The sequence below is a fragment of the Podarcis liolepis genome (assembly GCF_965112155.1).
Source record: "Podarcis liolepis genome assembly, chromosome: 11".
In the NCBI taxonomy this organism is placed as follows: domain Eukaryota; kingdom Metazoa; phylum Chordata; class Lepidosauria; order Squamata; family Lacertidae; genus Podarcis; species Podarcis liolepis.
The window spans coordinates 23,373,875-23,400,823 of NC_139565.1; the positions used below are offsets into that span (position 1 = coordinate 23,373,875).

Here is a 26,949-nt window from a genome sequence, read left to right on the forward strand (position 1 = left end):
ACTTTGCTAAAAGCCAAAGTTACCGAGACACCAGCTGTTTCTGCTAAGACTGGGTGATATGCAGCTGTGCACATATAGAGTAGGTTTTAAGGGAATAAACATGTTTTATCCACACATTTCCACCTTTTTAGGTATTCTTTATAGCAGCCCCTCCTTACTTTTTTCTAAGTGTGTCACTATGAGGGATGGGGGAGAAATTCAGTTCACTTTATAGTGGTACCTCAGGTTAAGAACTTAATTTGTTCTGGAGGTCCGTTCTTACCTGAAACTGTTCTTAACCTGAAGCACCACTTTAGCTAATGGGGGTCTCCTGCTGCCGCTGCCCCACCACTGCACGATTTCTGTTCTCATCCTGAAGCAAAGTTCTTAACCCAAGGTACTATTTCTGGGTTAGTGGAGTCTGTAACCTGAAGTGTCTGTAACCTGTAGTGTCTGTAACTCGAGGTACCACTGTACATTTAAAGAGCAAACCTACTTCTCACTCTCCAAAGTAATACACAAACCAAAAGATAGCCACACTTCTCTGAAGTTCTCCAGGCAGGTGATGTGCACAAAAATCCATGCACTTTGGTGACACATGCATAAAAATACACACATCAGTGAAAACAGCGTGCAAGTATGGTGCTATGTAGTGGAGCCCTTGTGCTGTCTTCCGTTAACAAAGCGAGTTACTTGAATCCATCCAAAAGTAAACAATAACATCCCACCCCCCTGAAATGTACCTTAAGTTTACGTCGAGCATTGAATTCTTGGAGTTTCTTTTGGGCTGTGTCCATATGAGCGAAATTGGCTGCCTTGCCTGTGACCCAAGGGTGTTGTAAGGCTTGAAATGTGGTGAGACGTTTCTTGGGGTCAAGCACAATTAACTTCTTAACCTGCATAATAAGATGATTTAAAAGTAAGGGGGAAAACGCATTCCTCGGAAACCTTGTAGGCTCCAACCTAAGGATATATGCACAATTTCATATGCTAGCAACTTGCTACCCAATCAATATCCACTTCTAGCATCAAACAACTGCTTAGAAGCAACGTTAGAGTAAACCTGGTGTGAGTGCTCCACACATATTATTTATGATTAATTATTGCATTTATATCCCACTTCTATTTCTCCAAGGAGCTCAAGGTGGTGTATATATTCTTCTGCTCCTCTTTCAAATCCCACAGCAACCCTATAAGGTAGGTTAGGCTAAGAGGCAGTGACTGGCCCAAAGTCACCCAAGGTAGCTGAGTGGGAATTGAACTCTGGTCTTCCAGGTCCTAGTCCAACACTCTAACCACTGGGTAGAAACATCCAGTGAACGCATGGATAGAAATTCTCAATGCACATTATCCCTCCCCCTCAAAAAAGGAGATGGGAAGGAGTCAGCTTGTGCCTCTAGCATCCAAAGACTGTTGCCAGCTGAATCAGCATATGAACTGGGCCAGTAACATGCTAAAAGTGCATCTGAACAATATCAAGATTCAAAACTTTCAGGCTATAATTTTACTGGCTGAAATCCAATGTCACACAAGCAGATTTCTGCTGATGCAACGAGACTTCTCCTTGCTCTTCTGTCTCCTGCAGCCCCATGAATCCCACCTCCGAATCTGTTCCATAGGGTCCACCAACCCTCCACAGATTTTGACGGTACGTGGGGGCTGCAGAGGTAAGGATAGGAAGTAGAAGTGCCATTGCATTGGTGGAAGTCTATTCTTCTCATGCACAGACACTGTGGGGATATAACCTATAATGAATATACATAAAGTAGATTCCACATGCATAGTACAATGCTGATTATCCTGATAAAATTATGCTGATGGTAAATGGCAGAATTAGCCGAACATACCAAATCCTTGGCATTTAGAGACACATCATCCCACCAGGGGGAAACGAAATCATATTCACAGTTCAGGATCCTTTTGAACATGTACTGGTCTCCTCTTTCATCGTAGAATGGCTCAAAACCACAGAGTCTAGAGACAAGCAAGAAACAAACTTGTTACATCATTTACAGATAGGTAGCCGTGTTGGTCTGCCATAGTCAAAATAAAAAAAAATCCTTCCAGTAGCACCTTAAAGACCAACTAAGTTAGTTCTTGGTATGAGCTTTCGTGTGCATGCACACTTCTTCAGATACGAAGAAGTGTGCATGCACTTGTTACATCATTATCAGTGAGATAGCTCAACCACGTAGATCAGCTTTCACTTCCTTGACACAAAGTGCATGTTATGTCTGCAAAATACGGAGGAATGTGTAACCTCTGTAGTAATCTACCTTGCCCTGCATGTGCCCACTTGACCGCTTCAATCAGCGAAATTGGTACTGCTACACATCATGCCACATAATATTTGTTCAGCGTTCGTAAGAACTCAGTCGTTTAGTATGGCAGCATCTACACTTTGGAACTCCTCGCCTATTGAGATCACGCAGGCAGCTTCGCTGTACTCTTGCTGGCACCTGCTGAAAACATCCCTGCTTAGACAAGCCCACCCAGATGCTTAGGAAGTTGAGGTAATTTTAAACTGTTTTAGCATTTTAACTTTTGTATGTTTTAAAGTAGGCTTGTAAATTTCTCTTGATTTTACTGTTCTATGCTTTGTAAACTGCTCTGAGGGTTTGTTTGTTTTTACAGTCAAGGGGTGTATTAGTTTTTAGAAATAAATAATATTGGACGTGGAATTCATATCATGTTTAAAAGTCTTCGGTACCAAGAGTCAAATGCAAGTGTGTACTGTAAGGAACATCAGATAGAATGGCCCTTCTCAGACTGTAGGGGCAGTAGTCACATGTTCATCTCCCCATAAAATTTCCCCATGCCTGTGGGTTAAACCACAGAGCCTAGGACTTGCCAATCAGAAGGTCGGCGGTTCGAACCCCCGTGACGGGGTGAGCTCCCGTTGCTCAGTCCCTGCTCCTGCCAACCTAGCAGTTCGAAAGCACGTCAAAGTGCAAGTAGATCAATAGGTACCACTCTGGCGGGAAGGTAAACGGCATTTCTGTGCGCTGCTCTGGTTCGCCAGAAGCGGCTTAGTCATGCTGGCCACATGACCCGGAAGCTGTACGCCGGCTCCCTCGGCCAATAAAGCGAGATGAGCGCTGCAACCCCAGAGTCGGCCACGACTGGACCTAATGGTCAGGGGTCCCTTTACCTTTACCTAAAAGAATAGAGGAATAAATCCTAGACAAGCTTCTTCCTGCTACAGCAGCTTTCCACATATGTTCTTATGCGCTACTCTATTCAGCCAATGGCTCACAAGATCAGGCCATAAGAGATTAACAGAGCACCTAGGATTTTGCAACAGGTATGAAGGATTTTAAATCTATTTTTCTTCACAACATTTGGGAGGATTAAAAAGTATCTAGGCAATTTGAAACCTAAGCATATCTCATACTGGGCTGTAGGTGGAAGCAAAGTAGCATTAGAAATATTCTATTCTGAGGCTGACACAGCAGAAAACCTGGTAGGTATCAAGGCTGCCATCTATTGGTTTATATGAGAAGAAAAGGATGTAGCAACACTTGGGTCTAAATAGTTCAGTTGAAGAGTAGGATATAAACAGTCTTAACAGATAGATAAATAGTTGGATAGATCTGGAGGGCGACAGTTTCCTCATTGCTGTTCTAATCTAGGTTTACAAAATTGCAGCCACGAACACTAAAAGAAGGAGCACCATTGCTGCAATGGGGGTTGCCTTCTCTGTAGATAAAAAATGGCTCTATCCGGTGCTATTTTTCTAGAAAAAGAGGTGCCGGAACTCACCAGGAACACCTCCCTCATTCTCTTGGAATGGCAATGGCATTGAGACTGAGTTCCATCAAATTCTGGCTGGAAAAAAAGTCCTGGTTCTATCATAGTTAACAAGGCAGAGGGTCTTCTCGGCAGTGGCGCCCTCCCTGTGAAACACCCTCCCATCACCAGATGTCAGGGAGATAAAGAATTGCACAACTTTTAGAAAACATTTGAAGGCAGCCCTGTTCAGGGAAGTTATTAATGCCTGACATTTTATTATTTTTTATAATTTGCTGGAAAGCCACCCAGAGTGGCTGGGGGAACCCAGCCAGATGGGCGGGGTATAAACAATAAAATTATTATTATTATTACTCAGATTTAACAAAAGCAGCCACAATACAAATATCATCTCCACTACAATTAAAGACCCAATGCAAAAAGGGGTTTCCAAAAAATTATTTAAGCTATCTTGAAGAACAGCCCCCCTCTCACTCTGGTGACCTAAACTCCTAGGTCTTTCTGAGGAGGCATTCCTTTCAATAGGTTCCCTATTCTCCTGGGAGAGCACTGGGAACTTACTTCTCAACTTCTCCCACAAACATGAGGCAAATTGGATGACATTCTCACCCTACTTCCAACCCAAGGGAGTGACAATCTTTGATACTACACCTTCATGGCTGCCTGTATTGGCTAAAGGACAATGTTGATACCAGAGCAGAGTATCATAAGAGTGGACAAGAGTGGTGTGTATTGCAATCGTACCCATGTTAATTTGGAAGTAAGTTTTTACTGTGTTTAATAAGGCTTCCTCCTATGTAAAGTGCATAAACTGCAGCCAAAAATTAAATCCCAATTGACTCATGATCAGTGTGAGGGAAGCCGCTGTTTCCAGTTAAAGATCAGTGGCTATTCCAGTTAAACATAACAGCTATCCATGAAAAAAAAGAGTAATTAGAAGGAGAAGCGTGCCAAAAGACTTCAATTTTCAACAAATGAGGGGCAGTACAAATTTTTTAATGTACGGTTTGAACCATCTTCCAAACACATTTCCAAATACAAAATCTGGTGGCTAGAAAACAAACTGCTTCAGTAAGGCGAAAGATTTATACAATCTGAAGAGAAAGCAAGCAAACTAATAAATGAATCGCATTTGCTTATATATATATATAGGGTAATTTTTAGCCAAACTCACAGGATGTAAGTGATTATTCCCAAGGACCACATGTCCACTTCTGGGCCATAGGCACAGCCTCGCAGTATTTCCGGTGCTGCAGATTATAAAAATCTTGTCAATAAAACAAAATTTTAATGTAGAAAGAAATAACAGTGAAACAGAGCAGTGGCCAGCAGGGATGGCCCAATGCAGAGGCAGTGGTAAGAAAAAGCAAAATTCTAGAAACCTAGAATTCCTATGTGAGAGAGAGAAAAAGAAAGAAAATAAATAAAGCAGCTTAAGCTCAGCAAAGGTAGACCAATTTCTTTACTGAAATAAGCGCTTCTAGTAGCACCTTAAAGACCAACTAAGTTAGTTCTTGGTATGAGCTTTCGTGTGCATACAGGTATCTGAAGAAGTGTGCATGCACACGAAAGCTCATACCAAGAACTAACTTAGTTGGTCTTTAAGGTGCTACTGGAAGGAATTTTTTTATTTTGACTATGGCAGACCAACACGGCTACCTATCTGTAACTGAAATAAGCGCATTAATTGTGCATTCATATGTGCTAGGAGAATGTGTTTCAGGAAAGAGATATAGTGAAGCTATTCAGAATGAATATTATTAAACTATTATTCTTAGGTAATATTATTATCATATGAAGTGAAGCCTCTCTAGAAGCACGGAAGAAAGCACAGCCCCTTCTCAAGCAATTGTCTCCTGCACTTCAATTGCTTATATTGTGAGACCTTTTGTTACAACCCTTAATAAAAAAAAGAAGAAGAAAAAAGAAATCTGGACCATGAAATCTGACTCTACAGCTGTGTACTGTATATACTTTATATTTAAAGCACATTCAAAGCACATCCTTTCCCTCAAAGAATTCTAGGTACTGTTGTTTGGTAAGGGTGGCTGAGAACTATAACTCTTTGTAATTACAATGTCCTGTTCAATTGTCTAGTTCCATGTTTGGCAAAAGGGAAAGAGCGAAAAACATTTGGTTCCAGACTCTAATGGAATGTCCCCCAAAATAGGTTCAATCTATTTTAGTCAAGGGATAAGACTGCTTTTTTAAAAAAACTAGAAGCAACCCCTTTTTCTTTTCCCCTCATTCAGGATGCAGTCCTACACACTCTTGCTGGTAAGTACCGTATTTTTTGCACCATAACACTCACTTTTTTCCTCCTAAAAAGTAAGGGGAAATGTCTGTGTGTGTTATGGAGGGAATGCCTATGGGTGGCATGCCTACGGATTTTCTTCCTCTAAAAACTACGTGCGTGTTATGGTCGAGTGCGTGTTATAGAGCGAAAAATACGGTAAGTGCCAGGAAGCTCAATGGGACTTAGTTTTGAGTAGGGATGCATAGGATCCCACTGTTAATTATTCATACTTTTAATTTCCTTTCAGATTTTGAAAAGTGAGTTTGTATTCCTTGCATGTCTTAATCAGTGCATTATCTGAGATGTCAGACCTTGGCTCGTTACACATAATGTGCTCAAAAAGTGATAATCTATTATTTCCATTTTGTGGTTGACTTGCCTTGCTACCCTCAGGCAATGCATGACTATTCTCGGAAGTTAATTATTCATGGACAAGTAACACCACCATTTCTCATTGCATGTGGTTGTTTCAAATTTTCCCATTTGGAATCCTGCTTTTGTCTGGACATTGTTTTGCTGCGTTTATAATTTCTGAATCCCTTACCCTTTATTTACATCTATTATTAAAAGCCCAAGGCTGGTGGTGTGTTGAAACAAACAGATTTATTTCTTCCTATCAAAATGCAACATAATCTAAGCTAATGTTTTAAATATTTACAGGGCAATCTTAAGATTGGGAAGGGAGGAGGATGACTCCATGGTGAAAAAACTACCACTTCCTAAGCTGGCAGTGGCCAGGGCAGAAAGTGTGGATGAATTTTCTGCAGACATCTGCCCCAATTTGACTTTTTAAATTCCTCTTCTCACTGATACAGATGGCAGGGGAAATAACTAGCTCCAGGGCTGGTGTACATCTTTCAGATTTTCTTGGGTGTCAAAGGAACAAAGAGACTTTGGATCCTGTGGATTCAAAGCTCTTCTGATAGCCTTCCAGAACATTCTGTTTTGGGGCCACCACCTACAGAACACTGCCACTGCCACTGCTAAAGGGCCTCCACTCAGGGCTCAAGACATTTTGCTGCCTGAGGCAGAGCAGCAAAGGGCACCCCCTTCAGTCAAGGTGCATACTACTTAAAAGCCAGCCAAGATATTTTGGCATCTTGAGGCAGAAAATACCACAGGGCAGAGATGCTGAATTCTGCTCAACATCGGGGGGGGGGGTGTCTTGTCATGTGGAGGGGAGGCCCAGCAGGGCCCAGCCCCTCAAAACTGGGGGGGGGGGGAGCTCAGCCCCAGCCCCATATACTTTGTGGGGACTGAGCTGTCCTCAGCCTCATAGAGTTGGCATGTATACCACAGGCACCTCTTAATCTCCTTTGCAGAAAAATAACACAGCAATAAGAAATGAATTAACTAGTCATTTGCTGTCATTTCATGACACTCAGAGCCAGCTGCCTGACTTGGCTGCCTCACCCTGCCTGTCAGTAAGGCCACAGCTTCCAGTGGCCTTCAGTTGGGACTTTAGGAATGCTCACCTAACGTTACCTCAAACAGAAATACCATTAATTTTCCTAAAATGCCTTGTCCTTTGTACTTAACACCACCTTCTACACTTTACCATTTGTGCATTTAACACTCTTAAATGTGCCTTTAACACTGTTCATTCCATGTTAGTAATATTCATTTTGTGCTTTATGTTGACAGAAGTCGTGATAAAGAAAATGCAGTAAAGAACAGTAATATTCTTGTTTATCAGTCATAATGTGTATCAGTCATAAATGACGCCCCAAATGGAGGGAAATATCCAAAACCCTTTACAGAGCCCCCTGTCAACTGTGCCTTTTTAAAGTGAAGCTACAAGTTATTTCAGTGGGTCTAATCTGAATAAAACTTAGGTGACTACCACCCTAAGCATTTAAGGCAACTGAATACAAATAAATAGATATCTAACATACTGTAAGCAATAAAGGAACATACCACAGTACCCTGGAGTCCCACAGACTGTTTTCATGGTCACTTGATCTGCAACAATCTTGGAAAGTCCAAAATCAGCTGTTACATATAAACCAGAAAGGATTCATTATTTGTTATTATCATTATTTTATATTTCTTGCGCGATACCGTGGAATGAAATGAACATAATATTTCATCATTTGGAAATGTTATACTAATCAACTAACAATCAAACACTAATCAAATTACTCCTCATGTAAGGTACAGGAGTGAAACTTTCTGGTGGGTGAATACATCCAATCCTAAATTCATGGAATGTAAAGTTGTTGCACTAGAACACCAACACTCAAACCAAAACTGGTACAGAAGAACAGCATTTACCTATTTTTAAAGACGCATCTGGAGCTGGCGTTGCATACAGTAGATTTTCTGGTTTCAAATCACGGTGAACAATTCCATTGGCATGTAGATACTTGGAAGGAATAAGTGGAAACGCACAATTTTAAACTTGCATTTGTGATGAGTATTTCTCCCCCACCCTCCATAACACTGTGCATTTAGAGTACTACAATTCCAACAGCAAACGAACCAATTATTTGAAAAAGAAAATTCTATCTCAAGACATTTGAATGCAAATTGTAACCTCAAGAGGAAACGGAAAATAATCACTTTTTATACAGCATAAATGTATCAGGTGTTGTTGTTGTTTTTTAAAAAAAGTTCTTTTGGAAATTACAATGGTAAATGGTAGCCATAGTTTTCTGTGTCTGCACAAGATGTAGCTACAGTAGTGGCCACAATTGTGGAAACTTTTTGGGGAAAGTGTATTTCCGAGGTTTGATGGCTCATAACACCTGATTGGCTCTCTAAACACTCATATGCTCATTGGCTACATTCAAGTGAAGGAAAGTTACTGCATATCAACCTAAGCACGTTGTGCTTCCTTTTTCTGGTTATTTGGCTATAACTTTTGATAGAATACAGATAACTGAACAAACCTTGTTGCTTTACATTCTTCATTACATTATCTTTCCATTGATATATAATTTTATGGCATTACTCCCCCCAAAAGTGGTGTTATGAGCCATCAAACTTCAGAAATACACTTTTTCCAAAAGGTTTCCACAATTTTGGCCACTAGTGTACATTTCTAGCCTTGGTAATGGACTAGATGAGAGCCAACGAACTGAAGCTCAATCCAGATAAGACTGAAGCAGTGTTAGGAGGTGGTTCCCTATACAGGATGGATGGGAGATGGCCTGCTCTTGATGGAGTTACACTCCCTCTGAAAGAACGGGTACATAGATTGTGGGTACTCCTGTGTCTATTGCTGTTGCTTCAGGCTCAAGTGGATTGCCTTCCATGAACTTTGGCTGATGACCCAGCTGCACGCCTATCAGAACAAGGATGGTCTAACTTCTGCTAACTATGCTCTGGTAAGCTCTAGGTTAGATTACTGCAACATATTATATGTTGGGCTGCCTCTGAGGACGGTTCAGAAACTTTAGCTGGTGCAGAATTCAGTGGTCAGGTTACTCACTGGAGCAAGATGGTTCGATCAAAATAAAGTGAAGAAATATCTAGCCTATTCCTGCATTCAGATCCATAGGCGCCGACTCCATGGGGCTTGAGGGGGCCCGAGCCCCCTCAAAAATTCGTTTGGGGGGGCTCTGCCCCCCCAATAATCTCCGGTGCCCCTCCGGCAGAGCACCATTGCCGCCCCTCCCCCAGCCCAAAATGCACAGGGTCGGGCTGCATGCCTCCTGCCCTCCCTCCCGAGCAAAAACTCCACCCAATTTCCTTCGGAGCTGATTAATAGGCGCAGCACGCTCTCCCCTATTCGCTCACGAGGAGGCGGCGCCACTTTATTTGCATATTCATGAGCTTATTTATTATTCATGAGCTTTCCCGGCCCCCCAATATTTTTTATAAGTCCGCGTCCCTGTTCAGATCTCATGATAAATCATGATTTAGCACTATGGGAATGAGATGTACTGAGTCTTGGGGCCATGTGCTTCACCCTTCTCTGCCATGGGTGCAAGAAAGGCTTCAGAAGCTTTGGTTTCCATTTTTTAATTAACTGCAGCTCATCATTTTGTCGGAACCCAACAAACTGGGGTTAGTTTTAATGTGGTTTGTTTGAAACTTCAAATCATGGGTTGTTTCAAATCTTGGATCGTTTCAAGAAATGATAGTTAGGATTAACTGTAGTTCAGGGTTTCACAATAATGCTGAACTGTGATTAGTAAAAACCAGAAATGAAAAATTCCAACCTCCACGCCAAAAAAGGAGAGGCGTTGGCGGGGACAGGGAAGTTTGAAACATGCAAACCTCAGACATGTTGCTGCTTGTTCCTGTGGTTTATTGACATTTGAATAAGCATGATTGCTCTGTGCAAAAATACAATTAGATTTTCTCATTTCAGAAGCTCCTGGTGATTTACAAGCATTGTTTATTTAAGCTGCAGTCACAGACCCTATTACCTGTTAATAAATTCTAGCAATAACATGGCTGTAATAACTATGTGTTTCATAGGGAGTTTTGATGTAATGGCTTCATGAACTGCAACCAAAATGAATGCAGTAACATTATAAAAAAGAACTTTAAGGAGATAACAAGAAAGTAGATCAAAATATATTCTGTTATAAAAAAACAAGATATATTTTAGTGTAATTATTTTATTACTACAAAGGTCAGGCTTGAGGAGATTTATTACACTGATCTTGCTTTCTAACCATTCCTCTGTCATCTGCTATATATTTTGGAAAGTGACTTGTCAATTTTTCCATCCTTCTGTTCTCTGTGGTGTTTCTAAAAGAGCACATTCCCCAATATCAACTATCTCAGACCATTATGATCAGCAGGTGAAGCCTTGGTGGTGACTCATGACAATTTCTTTGCCACGCCTTTTCAGTGGCAGATACTGACTGTGGAATGCCTTTCTTTCTGACATGTGTCTATCTTTCTCATTGTTGATTTTTCAGGAAGACCTTCAAAACATTCCTGTTATACTTAGGCATTTGATGGCTGAAAGTCATTGTTCTTGGCAAAACTCAGATCGCCAGCTGAGAAAATGTTCTAACTGTTTTTAGAACGAACTGTTTTTATGTTTTAAATTGTGGTGTGTTTTTAGTGCCTTATTTTACTTATTATTGATGTGCCACCTTGGGCTTCTTCAGGAGGATTGAATAAATAATTAAAATCAATCTTTCCCCCCCTTTTTTTGAAAATTAAATGAATAAATAAATAATAAGTAAAGAATCTGATTGCACTGTTAACACTCTAAATCACTGTCTTTACTCCACGACTCTAAAAACATTTAAGCATGGCAGATTTATCTAATCTAGTATTCCATGAATGGTACCTTTCCATGGTACTTAACTGCATTACATTTTAAAAAAACATATGTATGCATGCCATACATATGAATGATTGGAATAAAGCAAAATCTTCAGCTGGAAAAGAAATTAATTTACCAGACTTACATCAAGTCCTAAATATATTACTTGGAATTAAGTTGCACACATTTTCAGCGTAGGTTACACTGAAGTAATACAATGCAAGTTAAGAATTGCTTCCATTATGAAAATGAGGTCAAAAAAACAGAAGCTACAGGTTTAGTCTCTCTATAATAGATGTAACCTGCTTTGGAAGGGAAGGGGGAAGTGGAATCTAAAATGACACATGAAGAAAATGATGTGTTTTCTGCTAGTGAATGCTAGGTGATTTCTGACTGCTTCTGAATGCAAGGGAATAATTCACATCACACCAAGTGTTAGCAAATTTGACAGCCTTATTAAAGTCCTCTGGTTTTTTTGGATGACTAATGCTACAAGGTTAGAATTTTAAGTAGTTGTGAGCCTAGAATACTAACTATAAGAAGATGTTGACTTTTTTGGATGTGGATTTCTGCTGGACCTATGAACATGTCACGTGGCATGTTGATCAAGATAATTTAATAAAACACCTATGTTTATTTATTCAAGGCAAGCGTATGCATGCATTAATGTTTTTCTCTGTTGAACCTCACAAAGCAGTTCACATTTAAAAGACTTAATAAGCATCAGTAAAATGTATATAAAGGGGGGGGGAAGCATGGTATTCAACTGAGCTTTAATCAAAGTACCGTATTTTTCCGTGTATAAGGCACCTCCTATTTTGGGGGGCTCCGAATTAAGAAAACACCCCTCAGCACTACCCATGTATAAGACAAACCCCAATTTTAAACCTAATTTTTTGGTTAAAAAACCTCTAGTCTTCTACACGGAAAAATACGGTAAACCTATTGAAAATAACAGACCTAACTTAGGCTGTGTACACACTATACCTTTAAAGCACATTTGAAGCACATTGTTTCCCTCAAAAAACTCTGGGTACTGTAGCTCAAACCTCACAGGATCACAACTCCCAGCAACGCTTAACAAACTACAATGCTCATTATTCTTGTGGGGGAGACAAAAGGAATGAAAGGGATTAGGCTAGATTCAGTTATGTCCACCTGAAAAGAAGTGGGAAGGTGAAATATCTGCCTAAAAGAAACAGGATGCCATTCTATTTCCACCCCATTTTTAACATAGCTTCTGTTAATACTGTTTCTTGCTTCTTCTGACCTCTTGCTTAGTCTCTGCGTTTGGATGTGAGGGTGATCTGACTGTGACATCTGTCACTCCATTGAGTGCCAGGGTTGATTCAACTGATCTGGCTGGCTAGGTGGGTGTCCCCTCCCTCCCTTCGCAGTTCATGTGCATCCCTCCCAAAGCTGCGCACTTGGTGGGAGAGAATGACCATCCCAGATAGAAGGAGTGTACTGTTCTTTGGTCAAATCTCCGCATTTACTTGAGCTAGCCCTGCCCCGAATTTCCACCCTGTCTTGCTTTTCCTGTTGTCTGCTCTTTTCTCTCTTTTGCTTTCATTGTAACCTACAACATGACACTCTTCTTGTCTCTGTCCCTTTCCCCTCTGCTAAAACTCACTGCTCCCACCATTCATCTCTTTTATCTATAATCTCTTTCTTCTGTCACTAAGGTGCATCTGAGTTTCTATTGGGCAAATGAATTTTCTTCACGAAACGTGACTGATGTACCCAAAGGAAACTAATGACTTGCTGAGCACTTCACCACACAAAGCTTTTCCTTTTCGCTACTGCAAAGAGCTACTTTTATAAATCTGTAGAGAGTCCTCTCTGCTTTTGACAGTTGCAGCTTCTTGATTTCTTGATGCAGCATGATGGTTGAACTGCAAATGCTTCTTAAGAATGAAAAGTATCATATTTCCATTTCTTGCAGTTTTTCCAGAGGTACTGTCAGGGCAGAGTGCTTGAGACTTCATGGCCCTTTAATTCCCTTGTCACTAGCTTAATGTAATCAACTAGGCAAGCAAACATCCCATTTTCCATTTACAAATCACTGCAATAGTAATCTGGCAGGGTTGGTGGAAATCTCAGTTTTGCCTCACTTCTCTCATGTTAGTGAAAGATTTCTTAGAGGGTATAATAGGAATTTTATGGTCCTAGATATATGGCAATGTTCATAACCGCACGTACATAGATCAGCACAGGAAGGCCAACCTGGAATCATTTTGATTCCTAAACTGAGCAAATGTTTTCTCTGCAAGATCAAACTGGAAAAGCCTCCCCATTGTCTCTTTCCTCACAAATATGCATGATGTATCTGAGGGGTAGTCTTAGGTTACACCCCTTCTGTGCTGTATGTATAATCTTTCTGGGGGTCGTCTTCATCTACAGGATGGGAATTTCAAAAGTCTTTATTAGCCCTTGCACAGCATTTTTGTGGGTCCTCCTCCTTTCCTGCGTGTGAGGGGAGCACCCTGTTGCAACAGATCAATAAAGATCAAGCTTACTAGCTGCTTTGCTTCTCAATATTCTCTGGTTGGCCTCTGTTATTCTCTCCTACCAATAGGGAACCTATATAAGGACTCTATATGGGCTCTTGGATACCCCATAAGGGAAAAGGGCATATTTTTATTTACAACAAGGGTACAATTTTTTTAAAAAAGTCTTTATCAATTCACCAATGTCATCATGCAGCTTTCAAACACTACATTTTATAGTGCAGTGAGTGAATTAAATCAGAGGATCCAAAATAAGGATGAAGAAGGCAGACATTATAAAGTATGGCGAAACTGCTGCATTCTGACTTTGTTTCCAGGGCAGTCAGAATGGCTGTCTTCATTCTAATATAACATTGGTTATTTGATTTCATGATAGGATTCCATTCATCAAACCATACTTTTGAATTACAGATATATTCCCCTAAGGTGGAAGGCAGATTTGAAATATACATTAGAACAGCATTATTAAATCATTATAATCACAATTAGAGTGCAGGTTACCTAGATGCAGAAGCTAGCCTTTGGGAAGTTAACGGGGCTAAGGTTAAAATGATATTTTAATTCTGAGATGCCTATTTTCAAGGAAGAATCTTGCAAGAATATTTGAAAAGCAGCAGATTGTGGACTGCTAATTGTGGAAAATGAATCCACTAATAAATTATGTAAGGAGTACACCTTGTATCCATGGGGAATATGCCTCTGGATGAAAACACGGCTGTCAAAAGTAGCCCTCGTTTTTCAAAACAGAACCTACTATGACTGCGTCATTTCAAAAACAGCAGCTAGAAATCTAATTACTCTGTACTATTAGACACACAATACACACACACTTGTCCTGCGGAGCTGCACAGCATGGCAGCTAGCTGAAAACCAAGGATTGTATTCAAGTAAGTATTACTTAGAGTAGACCCATTGAGATTAGTAAACACAGCAAAGTTAGGTCCATAATTTGAGTGGGTCTACTCTCAGTAAAACTTACTTGAATACCACTCTAAATGATGGGAGAATATGCAGTATATTCTTATGGGTTTGTGGGCGCTAGATATTTATAAATTCCTGCAAGCAGTAAGTGATAGAATTTAATCAAGGTTCAGTGTGTTAAAACTCTGGGTGTCAGACCTGTGTGTATTAGGCTGTGTGCTGCACATGTCTAATCCTATAATTAAGCCAAGTGTTAAAAGCTAATTAAGCTAGGCTAAGCTTCTTGTGTTGAAGTGATAGCCTAGGGATGGGCTATTAACAACAAATGATCAAGGGACTCTGTCTGAGATGGCAAATGGATGGGCCTCCTCTCTCCCTCAAAGCCAAAGCTTAGAGAAGTTAGAAGGAGGTGTTATGTGACTGGGTGACACAAAGCAGCAAGCAGAGCACAATGTTGGATCTCTCGTTGGATCCTAGGCTACATCTATGGAGGAAGCAAGACGCTCTTGGAGTGCTAATACTATGAACCCCCTCCATAGTAGGTTCAGGCAGTATATATCGTAGGTTCAGGCAGTATATATGTGTACATAAGCCATATATCATAAAGACACCACTGTCTCCGCTATGCCTCATTTCCAAAAGGAAACAGGGACCCTGGGCAAGTGTGCCTGGAACTCCTGGAATCTCATATCACTCTGGCAACAATAAATTGAGAGAGGTGCATGCAACATGGATAAAATATAACACACATGGAGTTTTACAATAAATGTCTAGTTGTCAAAGTCAAGTATTGGGCTTCAGTTACATTTTTTAACAGTTTGTTTAGAGCTGCCGTACACCCGGATTTTCCCAGATATTCAAAGGCAGAATTGATATCCATGGGGAATTTCTGAAAGGCAGCGCTTTGTCCTGGATCTCAGGCAAGTTAAGCGAGAAATTGTGGGTTGTTTGGCATTTTTGAAAAGAAAAAAAAACACCTTGGGGTTTGTCTAAAAAAAAATCTGAAAAACTTGGGGGGTTTTCTTTAAAAAGTTCAAACGTTTTGGTGGTTTCCTTAAAAAAAAAAAGCTCAACAGGGCATGAGTGCAAGCTCCTGGTTTTTACTTTTTGAAATATGGCAACCCTAAGATTGTTTATTTAACATATTTGATGAGCTACTGTAGGTCTTGTCCTATGAAACTACAAGAGGTAAAACCCAACCTTGAATCAATGGTAGGCATAAAGGGCTGGATTCAGGGAACATCAAAATAAGCAAGTAACCAGTCAGGGAGCCAAAGCACCATCAGGGTATGGCTTTTAACATAGGCTGCGTATTTATATTTTGGAATTTGTGTTCTAGACCACTGCAACTTTCTCCTAGTGGGCTTTTACATCTGCTGTATCTCTGCTCTGCTGTTGAATCAGAACGTTATGGCTACAGTCAGCTGTCCTCTTCACCCCTGTTTACAAATTCCACCTCTATATATTCCAGCGCTTGCGATACAAGTCACTTTCTCATGGCAAAATATCCAGGCCTGGACATGTAAAATTAGTGTTAGTGCTGTCTTACATGGACTGCTGCACAGTTGCAATCCTCATTTGTCATTCATTTCATGCACAGAAGCAAGTGAGAGGATGAGCTTCGCTGGGAATTTAAAATGATCGTAGGCAAATAGTCCTGAAACCTAATCTGACAGGACTTGGTTGTCCAAACAGCTTTCATTCTGCTTCTTCCTCTGCAGGAGTCAAGAATCCTTTAAGATTAGTGTCCCACTTGTAAACAATGAAAGCTTCGTACATTTTGGTCTGTATGTTAGCAATAGCTGTGAGAAGAGGTGAAGGTAGTTTGACAGACCCTCCATTGCCCTGGATGTATTTTCTACTCTAAAAACAAAGTTTCCTTATTTCAGATCAGATTATATCCTTCCCTAGCCTGGGATGGGGAATCCTTTCGGCTCCACAAACAAGATTCTTATCAGGACCAGCCTTGTGGCCACATTTGGCAGGTGTGCTAGGCTGGGTGAGGATTTGGCAGGTGGTTGGGTGTAGACCTGGGAGGGCAGGCACAAAAATCATGCCTTTCCACTCTGATTTGAAGTGGCTAGGAACCTGCCCACCAGTCTGTGCACTCCCTTTTAGACTTTCAAGTCCATGGGTGTAAGGGATGGAGGGGAGGGTCAGTGTAGCTCCTTCTCAGGGGCGCAAGGGAGCCTAGGTACACCTCTACACGTGCACAAAAATACATTGATGCATTTTCCTCTACCCTGTTGCATTTGTATTTTTGCAGATTAATATACAAAGCTGGAGAGCAAAGGAACTTGTTATAGAAAGCAATAAGGCACCGATATTTCTCTGAAATTGCCAGTGGTTTCTTGCTCTTTATGAGAATGGCAGGCTTTAATTTAGCTTGTACACAATGGCTCCAAATTACCAAAAGTACTAGTACAAAAGAAAATGGCCGAAAGAAAGGAAAGAGTAATTTAAAATATATAACCATTAATAAAACATTGTATCTGAGTTGAATAACTCATAAATATAAAGCAGCTTTTTTGGAATACCAAGTCAAGTGCACTGAACTCAAAGGGTTTCAGAACTGCAGTCTTTGCTTTCACAGATGAAAGGCTTCCTGAGGATATGACAGTATCTGCAGTGTTACAAAGGATGTTCATTTAAAATCGATTTGATGCTGGCTCATATCTAAAGGCAGACCACAACAGAGTTGGCACAATGCTGTCTGCAGCAGGATGTAGAGTCAACAGAACTTGAGATTTAACCTTGCATGTCTATAGTTAGAGCACGAAGTCCTAGCTTATTCAAGAATGCTGGCTAAATCAGCATTACTGACTTTTCAGCTGCATAGAGGTACCCTTTTTGGTATATTTGTATGTTGGCAAGGTTAGTTTTCATTACTGTGTAGGTGTGCTTCATTTTCAAGTGGACCTGCAGAAAATACCCGTATAATTTCCTCAAAACAGAAATGGTTCTAACGCTGTTAACAATTCCACATGTTTTGTGTATTTTAGTGCCTATCAACTGCTGTCAAATTCAGCCAGGAAATTCTCAGCTGGGCAGAGCAGCAATGACATTACTACTAACTGTTCCTGCTGACTAGAGCTCAAGTAATCCCTGGGCACCACAGAGAGCTCCATAAGCTGAAACACCAAGGATGACAACTAAGGTGCAGGTAGAGAAATAACTGGGCAAAAATAACTAAGCAGGTCTAGATTCAGCTTTTGAGCATACTGAGCAGCCATGGTGGTGTGATCAATGAAATGATTATGGTTCTTCACTGTTGCATCAATGAAATGTTGGACACTGGAGCTTTTCTGGGTAATTCTGAGTCTTAGGATATCTGGGGACAATGGAGCTAGTACATAGCCATCATGGTCAATGGCTACTAATGCTGGCTGTGTACTGCCTCTGAATACTACGGGCGAGTCCTTTAAAAGAGGCCCTGTGGTTTCAGAGTACACATGTTCCATGGGGCCTCTTTTAAAAGACTCACCTTGTATTTGCTGGGGATTGCAGCTGGGAGAGTACTATTGCACCCACGTCCTGCACCCACGTCCAGCAGGGCTCTTCTTAGGTTCTTATGGACTACTCAGCTGAGCGATCACTCAGTGATCTGTTGTGACATGTTAACAAAACACTTTGTGAATAAAATTTATTGCATCCTGCTTTGAACAGCCTGCTGGTTGCAGAGCAGTTTAGTGAAGTGTCATGGGCCTTGTATTAGCACAATTGCTTCGATATGTTTTGTTTGCTATGGACACATTCCGGAAGGTATTAGGTTGATGACCTACAAACTCTAAAACTTTGTCCATCATGTCTAATTATAGCTTGCCAGAAGAGAATGACCATCTCTGGTAATAGGGCTCTCTGTGAAGACCCTTGGTTTCTCAGTGGAGTTCTTCCCAACTTCCTGATTCTCCAGCATTTTTTTATAGCACCCAGTTCCTCCAAACTTAGGTCTTGAGTTCTGCTTTTCCTCTGTGCCAAACTGATTTTCCAATTTCCTTAAACACAGTTGCAAAGTTTTGCAACTGACCTTTGTTTTACGGAGGGGGAAAATAAATGGATATTTGGAAGTTGCAATGAAATAAAGTTTCATATTCGACAGTAAGTTGGTTGTCATTCAACTGTATTTCATGTCTGACAGCATTTGATAGACAACATGCAATGATAATTAGTAGTTGACGGCTTCATGAGATTTCGCATGTTTTGATTTTGACAGGTTTCAGTCAGGAAAATCTGTTAAGGCTAAAAGCATTTTGATTCAAATTGCTGAGGTAAGTGTTTCACATTCAAAAATGAATCTGGATTCTCCATTCAAAATCTGGATAGATATATTGGAAAGTTCATTTTTTAAAATCCTAAAATTAATTTAAATGTTGGGTTCAGACCTAATTTTAACAGTTGATATATTTGAGGAGCTGCCTTTATTTGAGCTGGACTTAGGGTCTACAATCCAGTAATATTTATCCTAACTGGCAGTATCTTTTAAAGGGCTGAGCTACGTCAGCTGGAGAAACTAGTCATGAACCTGGGACCTTATACATGTGCACTACCACAAAAATTTGCCTCCTCCCTGCTCTAGTGTATAGTTAGCACAAAAAACTATTTGTCTATTTCATTATTATTATTTTTAAAAAGCAAGCTAAGATGTGTGTGTTTAAAGTATTCATATGATATAGGTGACCCAACTCTATGATTCTATTACAGTTCAGGAAAAACAAATTAAGACTACATACTGCAATGTTTATGTGCTAATCGTCCATACTAATATTTATGTCCATACTTCATTATAGAATAAAAGCAAAGGCAAAACAAATCAAAATTGACTCCTGACAATAAATTAATGACCAGAGCACTCAGTATTTCATGAAACAAACACTGCCAAAAGTTCAATTTCTGAATGGACACTGAATAATTGCCCAATTTTTCTCATGAATTTAAAACCACTGGAAGAAGGCAGAGTTCTAGGAACCCTACTTCGGTTCCCCAGGTTGATGAATGTGAGTTCTCCTTTTATAGTTTACTTCATTTATCAGTTTTTGAAATGGGTTCTTAATAGACACAAACAACAGAAAAATAAAAGCCCTTCTACTATTATTTAAACTTTGTCCTAAAGGTAAACTTTTGAGTAATGTTTTTACAGGGGGTGGCGTGTACTGTTTTCCTATACATTTGCTAAAGGACATGAAATAATCATCCAGAGCCTTTTAAAAAGTGGTTAGAAGAAGAAAGCATGGTTCGTTTAACATAGGTAGGCTTTGTTTAAAAGGGTAAAGGGACCCCTGACCATTAGGTCCAGCCGTGGCCGACTCTGGGGTTGTGGCGCTCATCTCGCTTTATTGGCCGAGGGAGCCGGCGTACAGCTTCCGGGTCATGTGGCCAGCATGACTAAGCCGCTTCTGGCGAACCAGAGCAGCGCACAGAAACACCGTTTACCTTCCCGCCAGAGCGGTACCTATTTATCTACTTGCACTTTAACGTGCTTTCGAACTGCTAGGTTGGCAGGAGCAGGGACCAAGCAACAGGAGCTCACCCCATCGCAGGGATTTGAACCGCCGACCTTCTGATCTGCAAGTCCTAGGCTCTGTGGTTTAACCCACAGCGCTTTGATCATTTCCACATAAAAGCACAATGCACATAACATAGCATTGTGGCTGGGGCTTATTTTACCCTAGAACTTCTAATTGTATGAATTGTTATATGAATCCCAAGGTCAATCAACATCCTGGATCATATCTACTGTAGAAAATTATGTCCCACAAATCATTTTAACTAGGGTTTAGGGAGGGTGACATGCTAATCCATTCCTGCCAGCTGTGCGATACATCTAGAAAAGCTCACTGTGTGGAATTACCTGCCAAGGAGACTCCTGGATATTCTATAACCTGGATGTTCAACATGGGAGTCAGGTGCACTGGCAGAAAATGGGAATGAGAATAATTCTTTCGGACATAAAAGACATGGACATAAGCATGATGAGCTACAGGGAACTGGGGCATGCAGCCAAAGCAGAATTGAACTTCACCTCCTCCCCGTCAACTGTCACCCACCCATTGGAAGAATTTCAGCTGATTGACAGGTGGGCGTGGTTTTTGGGGGTGTGTACCCTCAAGGGCTAAACTGAGACTCCTGGTGGACCAGGGCTGGCCTGTGGGATGTTGGTTCCCCATTGCCTAAGCCACAGTGGGGGCTCTGGGGTCCAAGAACCCGAAGTCAGATCTTTCAGAGCCTGCACTCCTGATGAACCAATCACCTCCACATGGACACATAGGCTGATCTACCAATGTATGTGGTAACACATCTTGAGGGAACTTCTAGGCTCCAAGCCTGGTAGAACAAAAACCTTAAATCCTCTCTTTGTTGGAGCCACTTGCTCACTTATAGCACTCCCAGGGGCTGCAACTACCAGCATGCCTTGTTCCACCATACTGCATTGCTTCCTTGGTTTAAGGTCAGACAAAAACACCCAGCAAACTTCATGTTGAGTGAGAATTTGAACTTCTGCCTCATCAGTCTTAGTCTTGCATCCTAGCTTTTCCTTGTACCGTGACATTTATTCTAACAAAATACAAATTAACCTTTCGTTAACTTTTTCTTATGTGGCTACAAGTAAAGGAAGTCAGTCAGAAGCCATCAAGTATCAGTTCAGTAGTCCTGTGTGAGTCATTGTATTTAAACTAGCATATCATGAACAGGATTCTAATGAACTTCATTGAAAGAGCAACAGAAGATCAATTAGTTCTGAAATTCCTCAGTTCTTACAGAATGGAACAGAATATTCTGGCACTTCATGACCTGACATTTGTAGTATAAAGAGCCATATAACCAAGGCAATGGAATTAAAATGAGACACAATGCCTCACTTTTTTTCTCTTTAGTTAAATGAAACATAATCTTTGGTGAATTCCCACACACTACACACACACACACACACACATTTTGGGGCAATTTTTTTCAAAGTCTTCCTGTAACAGCCTCTTATCCCTCTGGACATTTTTAATTTCATGTGTTTCCAAGTTAATGCTTTTAAAATAGAATTGTACATGCTGAGGCACATGGATAATAAGACTTGAATTCACTGCACAATAAAGGCAAAGGGAGTAGTGGTGGAATACTTCTGAGGTGCAAACCACTGTGGTGATTGAAATAGTTTCTTTAACGTGCAAGGATTTCTCATTCACTTTAGCATCCTGCATGCAGCCAATGTATGTGCAGAGATGATGCTGGCGTGACAATGAATGGGGAAGCATGTCATGACCCTTTATACAGAAACAGACTTGGAAAAACTCTTACAGATGAGGAGAAGCTTGAAGAAGCCATGCTGGTGGGGATGAACACACAGGAGGAACTCATGACAAACTCTTCTTGTTACTGGGTAGCACTCCTTGCTTATTCCTCCACCAAAGAGGAGAAATAATAATAATAATAATAATAATAATAATAATAATAATAATAATAATATATTTATTCCCTGCCCATCTGGCTGGGTTTCCCCAGCCACTCTGGGTGGCTTCCAACAAAAGATTAAAAATAAATTAAAACATCAGTCATTAAAAACTTCCCTAAACAGGGCTGCCTTCAGATGTCTTCTAAAAGTCAGATAGTTGTTTATTCCTTTGACATCTGATGGGAGGGCATTCCACAGGGCGGGCACCACCACCGAGAAGGCCCTCTGCCTGATCCCCTGTAATTTCACTTCTCGCAGTGAGGGAACCACCAGCAGGCCCTCAGCGCTGGACCTCAATGTCTGGACAGAACGAAGGGGATGTAGATGCTCCTTCAGGTATCAATTAAGGACATTTCACCCCCTATTTATGAATGTCCAGGTGTTTCTTCTGGCGTCCTCAGGTGCATCCTCTACAGCCCCCATCCTATCTTCAATCCCAAGGCCAGCTCTTCACACCTCTTGCCACTGCAGTGTGTGGTCTGGGCTGATGTTGCTTTGATGGAGAGGTGACCATTTAAAGAGAGCTTGGCTTGAGCCATGGCTCCCTTTAGCAGTATTTCAGAGCACAGTAGCCCCTAATAATCTCTGAGCTGGAGAAACAATTAAAGCTCTTTTCAGATTTAGCCCTGCACCGTGCTCTCCTGTCCTCTGCCCAAGAACACCATGCCTCACCTATAATTCTGACCACTGAACTGGTGTTTACTCAGATCCTGCTTTCTACTGCAGAAACCTCAATGTGACTACTTCCTAGGTGAGATTAAACTGAAGGTACTCTCCACTGCAGCAGCAGCTCCTCCTCCGTGGGCACTTTAAAATGTCACGCTTTTGTTGAAAGTTGTAGTTTACAGCCACAGAAGAAATCTGGTTGTTTCCTGCATCTTTCCTTTGTGTTTGATTATGTGACTCATTCAACTGGGTGGCAGCAGCCTTCATCCACTTTCTGACTGTGTTTAAGATTTGTACACACAGCAATCTCCTTTGCAAATATCTGAGAAGGCCAACACTGTTTGAAAGATCCCTCCAACTCCAAGCTGAAATTGGTATGGGGATGAAGCAGAGCCTTCCTAGTTATTGCCCCAATCATTTAGAAGATAACATAGAACCTGATACTTATATTACTAGGCAATATGATAGCTGCTAAAAAAACCCCATTTGCTCATGGTTTGGAGCAGCAGTGGAGTGCAGTGGACCTGTTTAAATATGATGACTCACACAGGACTACTGAACTGATACTTGATGGTTTCTGACTTCCTTTACTTCATGTTTGTAGCAATGTATGAAAAAGTTAGCAAAAAATTAATTTGTATTTTGTTAGAATAAATGTCACAGAATAAGGAAAAGCTGCTCACCAGACCTCCTTCCAGCTGTGTTGCTGCTGCATACTGGGAAGGAAAGGGGAGGGGGAGGCAGCAGAGAGGTCAGCGCAGTGCAAACACATTGGAAGTAGTGCCTGTGTTACCCTTATGTTATTGCTGTATTGCCTGCCCCCCTCCAGAAGCAATGGCGCTAGAGGGAGGTCAGGTGAGCAAAGCAGCCCCAATGTGCTGGTTTAGTTTCCACAATGCAATGACCTGCTCCAAGCTTAACCCAACCCTCTGGAGCAGATTTTGAGGGTGCACAGTGGGCTGCAAGAGGGACAGAGGGAGGTGATGTCCTGTTGCACAAGCAGAAGTCTGTTCCACTCATGCACAGAGAGCATTGGATCACAACCCAATGAATGCAAGGTCCTGGCCTGCAGATTGCTTGGATTGTATAATTACTTCTCAAGCCCACACTGGCGATGGCTCAGGTATGAACACAGGCTAAGCTTTCAGTTTGGGATGAAGCAATTTTTAACTGCGTCACCACGTGCCTAGCCACTCATCATGAGCAAAATGAATCGTGTGGATTTTAAAACATTGTCCATCAAATGGTAACCAGGGAAGCTGGTGTGCAGAATGCTATCTGGCCTCACATTCTTCATCTGAATACAAAACTCAATGCTGCCCTTGAACATCTGGTGCTATTTTGTTAACTCTCTATACAGTAAGAAACATACACCCCAAACTGCCTAACTATAAAAGCAATATACTGAAGATGCTTTACCAGAACAAACGGATAGCTATTGGCACACAGAATATTGACACAGAAAGTGTCGCTGTCAAAGCTGCCTCCTCATTCTTGATATAAATGACCAAGAGTGAAAATAAATAGGTTTCACAGAAAGTGAGCTGTCATAACAATCATTCAGGTATGCAGCATGAAAGATGACGCTGTCGCAAGATCACTTTTGTCTCAAAGATGCCGCTGATTTAGACAGGTAAGCAGAAAACCAACCCAAGAGCTGTCACACCTATATGTATACTGATCACATAAATTGCTCCAGGTAAGTGAAAGATTATTCTGCAAGAGTAGTAATGCTTACAGCAACTGCCTCCAGGATTTGTTTGACAGCATCAGCCGCATCTCGTTCGCTGTAATATCCTTTTTCCACAATCCTATAAAGAAACAGAAGATTTATTTATTCATAATAAATTTGTATACTGCCCTTAGCATAAACATACAAACCACACAAAACACAGCATAAACATACAAAACACATAATAAAAGCAAGGACAAAAATGAAACACACCCATAACTCCTCCCCCCCAACACATTTAAAATGACAAAGATTGCAAATCAGCCCAAGGCCTGGCTGAAGAGGAATGTTTTCACTTGGCACGAAATTTCACTTCAGACTCAACGGTTACAAGGAAAGCACAGTCCTAGGTAAATGTGCTATTAAAAATTAATCACACAGTAATCAGAGCAGACACATCTTATAGTCTAGGAAGTCTCCCGCAGAATAAAAAAACCCACTTGCTCATGGCTAAAAATAGATTTACCAAATATACAGCAACTCTGATTCTCAGCTAATAACAAAAAGATTGTTTTTCAAGACATCGGCTTAGGTGCTATGGGAATGAAATGAATTTGTGCTAATAAATGCAGTATCCTTAAAAGGCTACCGTAAAAAAAAATATGTTCATACTTATGAACTCCAGAATTAAAGGGCAGATACACAAACTCCATACTCTTAGCCAGGAATAAGCCCTTCTGAGTCCAATGCTGTTTATTTCTGACACTGTGTAAAGGACTAAAGTCATGGCTTGCAAGCTTAACCAAGCTATAATGAAATAAAAGTGATATATAGGAAAAGGCAGGAATAGGTAAGGCCATAATATGCCTTCTATTTTGTGTATATATACACTAGTTTCATTCATTCTGTGATACAGCTTTCAGGTCTAAGTGCTGTTCCATAGTGCCTTATTTTTACAGAATGGGAATCTCAGTGTTGCCATTGATAACTACTGAAAAGCTGGGCCACGCAGTTGGCTTCCCAAACAAGGAAACCATGAACCAGGCTCTATGGATATAGATGAAGCTATTCCCATGGTTGTGTTGGCTGGACATGCATATGGCTGAGAGACCAGCCATACTCCTGGCATGTAGGTGGTAACAGTGATTTTATGATTTAGCCTTAAGTAAACCATATAGCCCTAGGGCAGATGAGGCAACTGCATACTAAGGCTAACAAAGCATCAGGGTTTCCTAGAGATTGTACAGGGTGCTACTTGCATTCATAACTTTTTAGGAGCTTTTGATTGCACTGCAACTGCTAAAAGTTGCAGCATAGGACCAAGCACTCAAATTGCCATAGCTCCATTGCACAGAAGGTCATTTTAGAGCAGGGGTAGGCAGCCTAAGGCCCGGGGGCCGGATGCGGCCCAATCGCCTTCTCAATCTGGCCCGCGAACAGTCTGGGAATCAGCGTGTTTTTACATGAGTAGAATGTGTGCTTTAATTAAAATGCATCTCTGGGTTATTTCTGGGACATAGGAATTCGTTCATATATATATATTTCAAAATATAGTCCGGCCCACCAAATGGTCTGAGGGACGGTGGACCGGCCCACAGCTGAAAAAGGTTGCTGACCCCTGTTTTAGAGGAATAATCCTCATACCTTTTACTCTGTGGCAGTTGCAGTGAAATCAATGGATCTACTCCAGTATAAATGATTTGAAGACTGCAGAAATAATCTGTTGTCTCCTGTACAGAAGCAGCATTTTGTTTTCGGGCTGTTCACTGACTGAAGGCTCCGTGAACTAAAATGTGATCACAGCACAGCTCCTTAGAAAAGAAGATTGCTTCCATGCTATAGTAATAACCACAGTACAATGAAAATAATACAGCAAAATAACCTTGAACAATCAATTATTGCAAAGTGCTTCTTCTGAGTTGGAAATAGAAAGAAAGTTGGTATATTCTGAGGCGCTGAGGCATTCGACAGCCAACCTTTCCCACAGACTCACTTTTATTACTCTATTGATCCGAAAGAGAGGGAAAAAGATTAATCTAGCTCAGCTCAGGGGAAAAAAATTACCTCAGAAACATTGTTTTGTACAGGGTTTCCAGCTTTAAATTTAAGAAATATTGGCCACCTGAGTCCATGGGGAGAATCAGAGGAGGCCAGAAATGGCGCTTGGCAGGTCAAGGGTATGAGGTAAAATATCATTGCCTGGGCTTTCTCTGATATTTACTGGTTTTTTAAAGATATTGATTCTAGTTACTTCCCAGAACATTGTTTTACTAATAATAATGGATAGTTTGGCAATGCTGCTTCAGCAGTTCATTAGACAACTGAGACACAACTGAGACTGAGTATATGGGACACAGAAGAAGTACACTATCTTGTCAGAGGCTACACACACACACACCCACACCCCACACACAAAAGAACACGTCTAGATCATTTATCAGTGCTCTCACCTTCAATTGTCAGCTCATGCTTTTCTAAGTG

General features: G+C 41.0%; 1 protein-coding gene across 2 annotated transcripts in view; it reads right to left on the reverse strand.

The window, feature by feature from the left end:
- Nucleotides 1–26,949, reverse strand: part of CAMK4 (calcium/calmodulin dependent protein kinase IV) — an 84,321-nt gene that overhangs the window by 5,925 nt on the left and 51,447 nt on the right. For both annotated transcript variants that reach the window (XM_083464602.1, XM_083464601.1), the window contains 6 exons: nucleotides 24,535–24,607; nucleotides 8,300–8,390; nucleotides 7,943–8,017; nucleotides 4,904–4,979; nucleotides 1,827–1,953; nucleotides 723–875 (listed from right to left, as the gene is read on the reverse strand). In XM_083464602.1, the coding sequence (XP_083320728.1) occupies nucleotides 723–875; nucleotides 1,827–1,953; nucleotides 4,904–4,979; nucleotides 7,943–8,017; nucleotides 8,300–8,390; nucleotides 24,535–24,607 (595 nt within the window). The remainder of the gene's footprint in view (nucleotides 1–722; nucleotides 876–1,826; nucleotides 1,954–4,903; nucleotides 4,980–7,942; nucleotides 8,018–8,299; nucleotides 8,391–24,534; nucleotides 24,608–26,949) is intronic.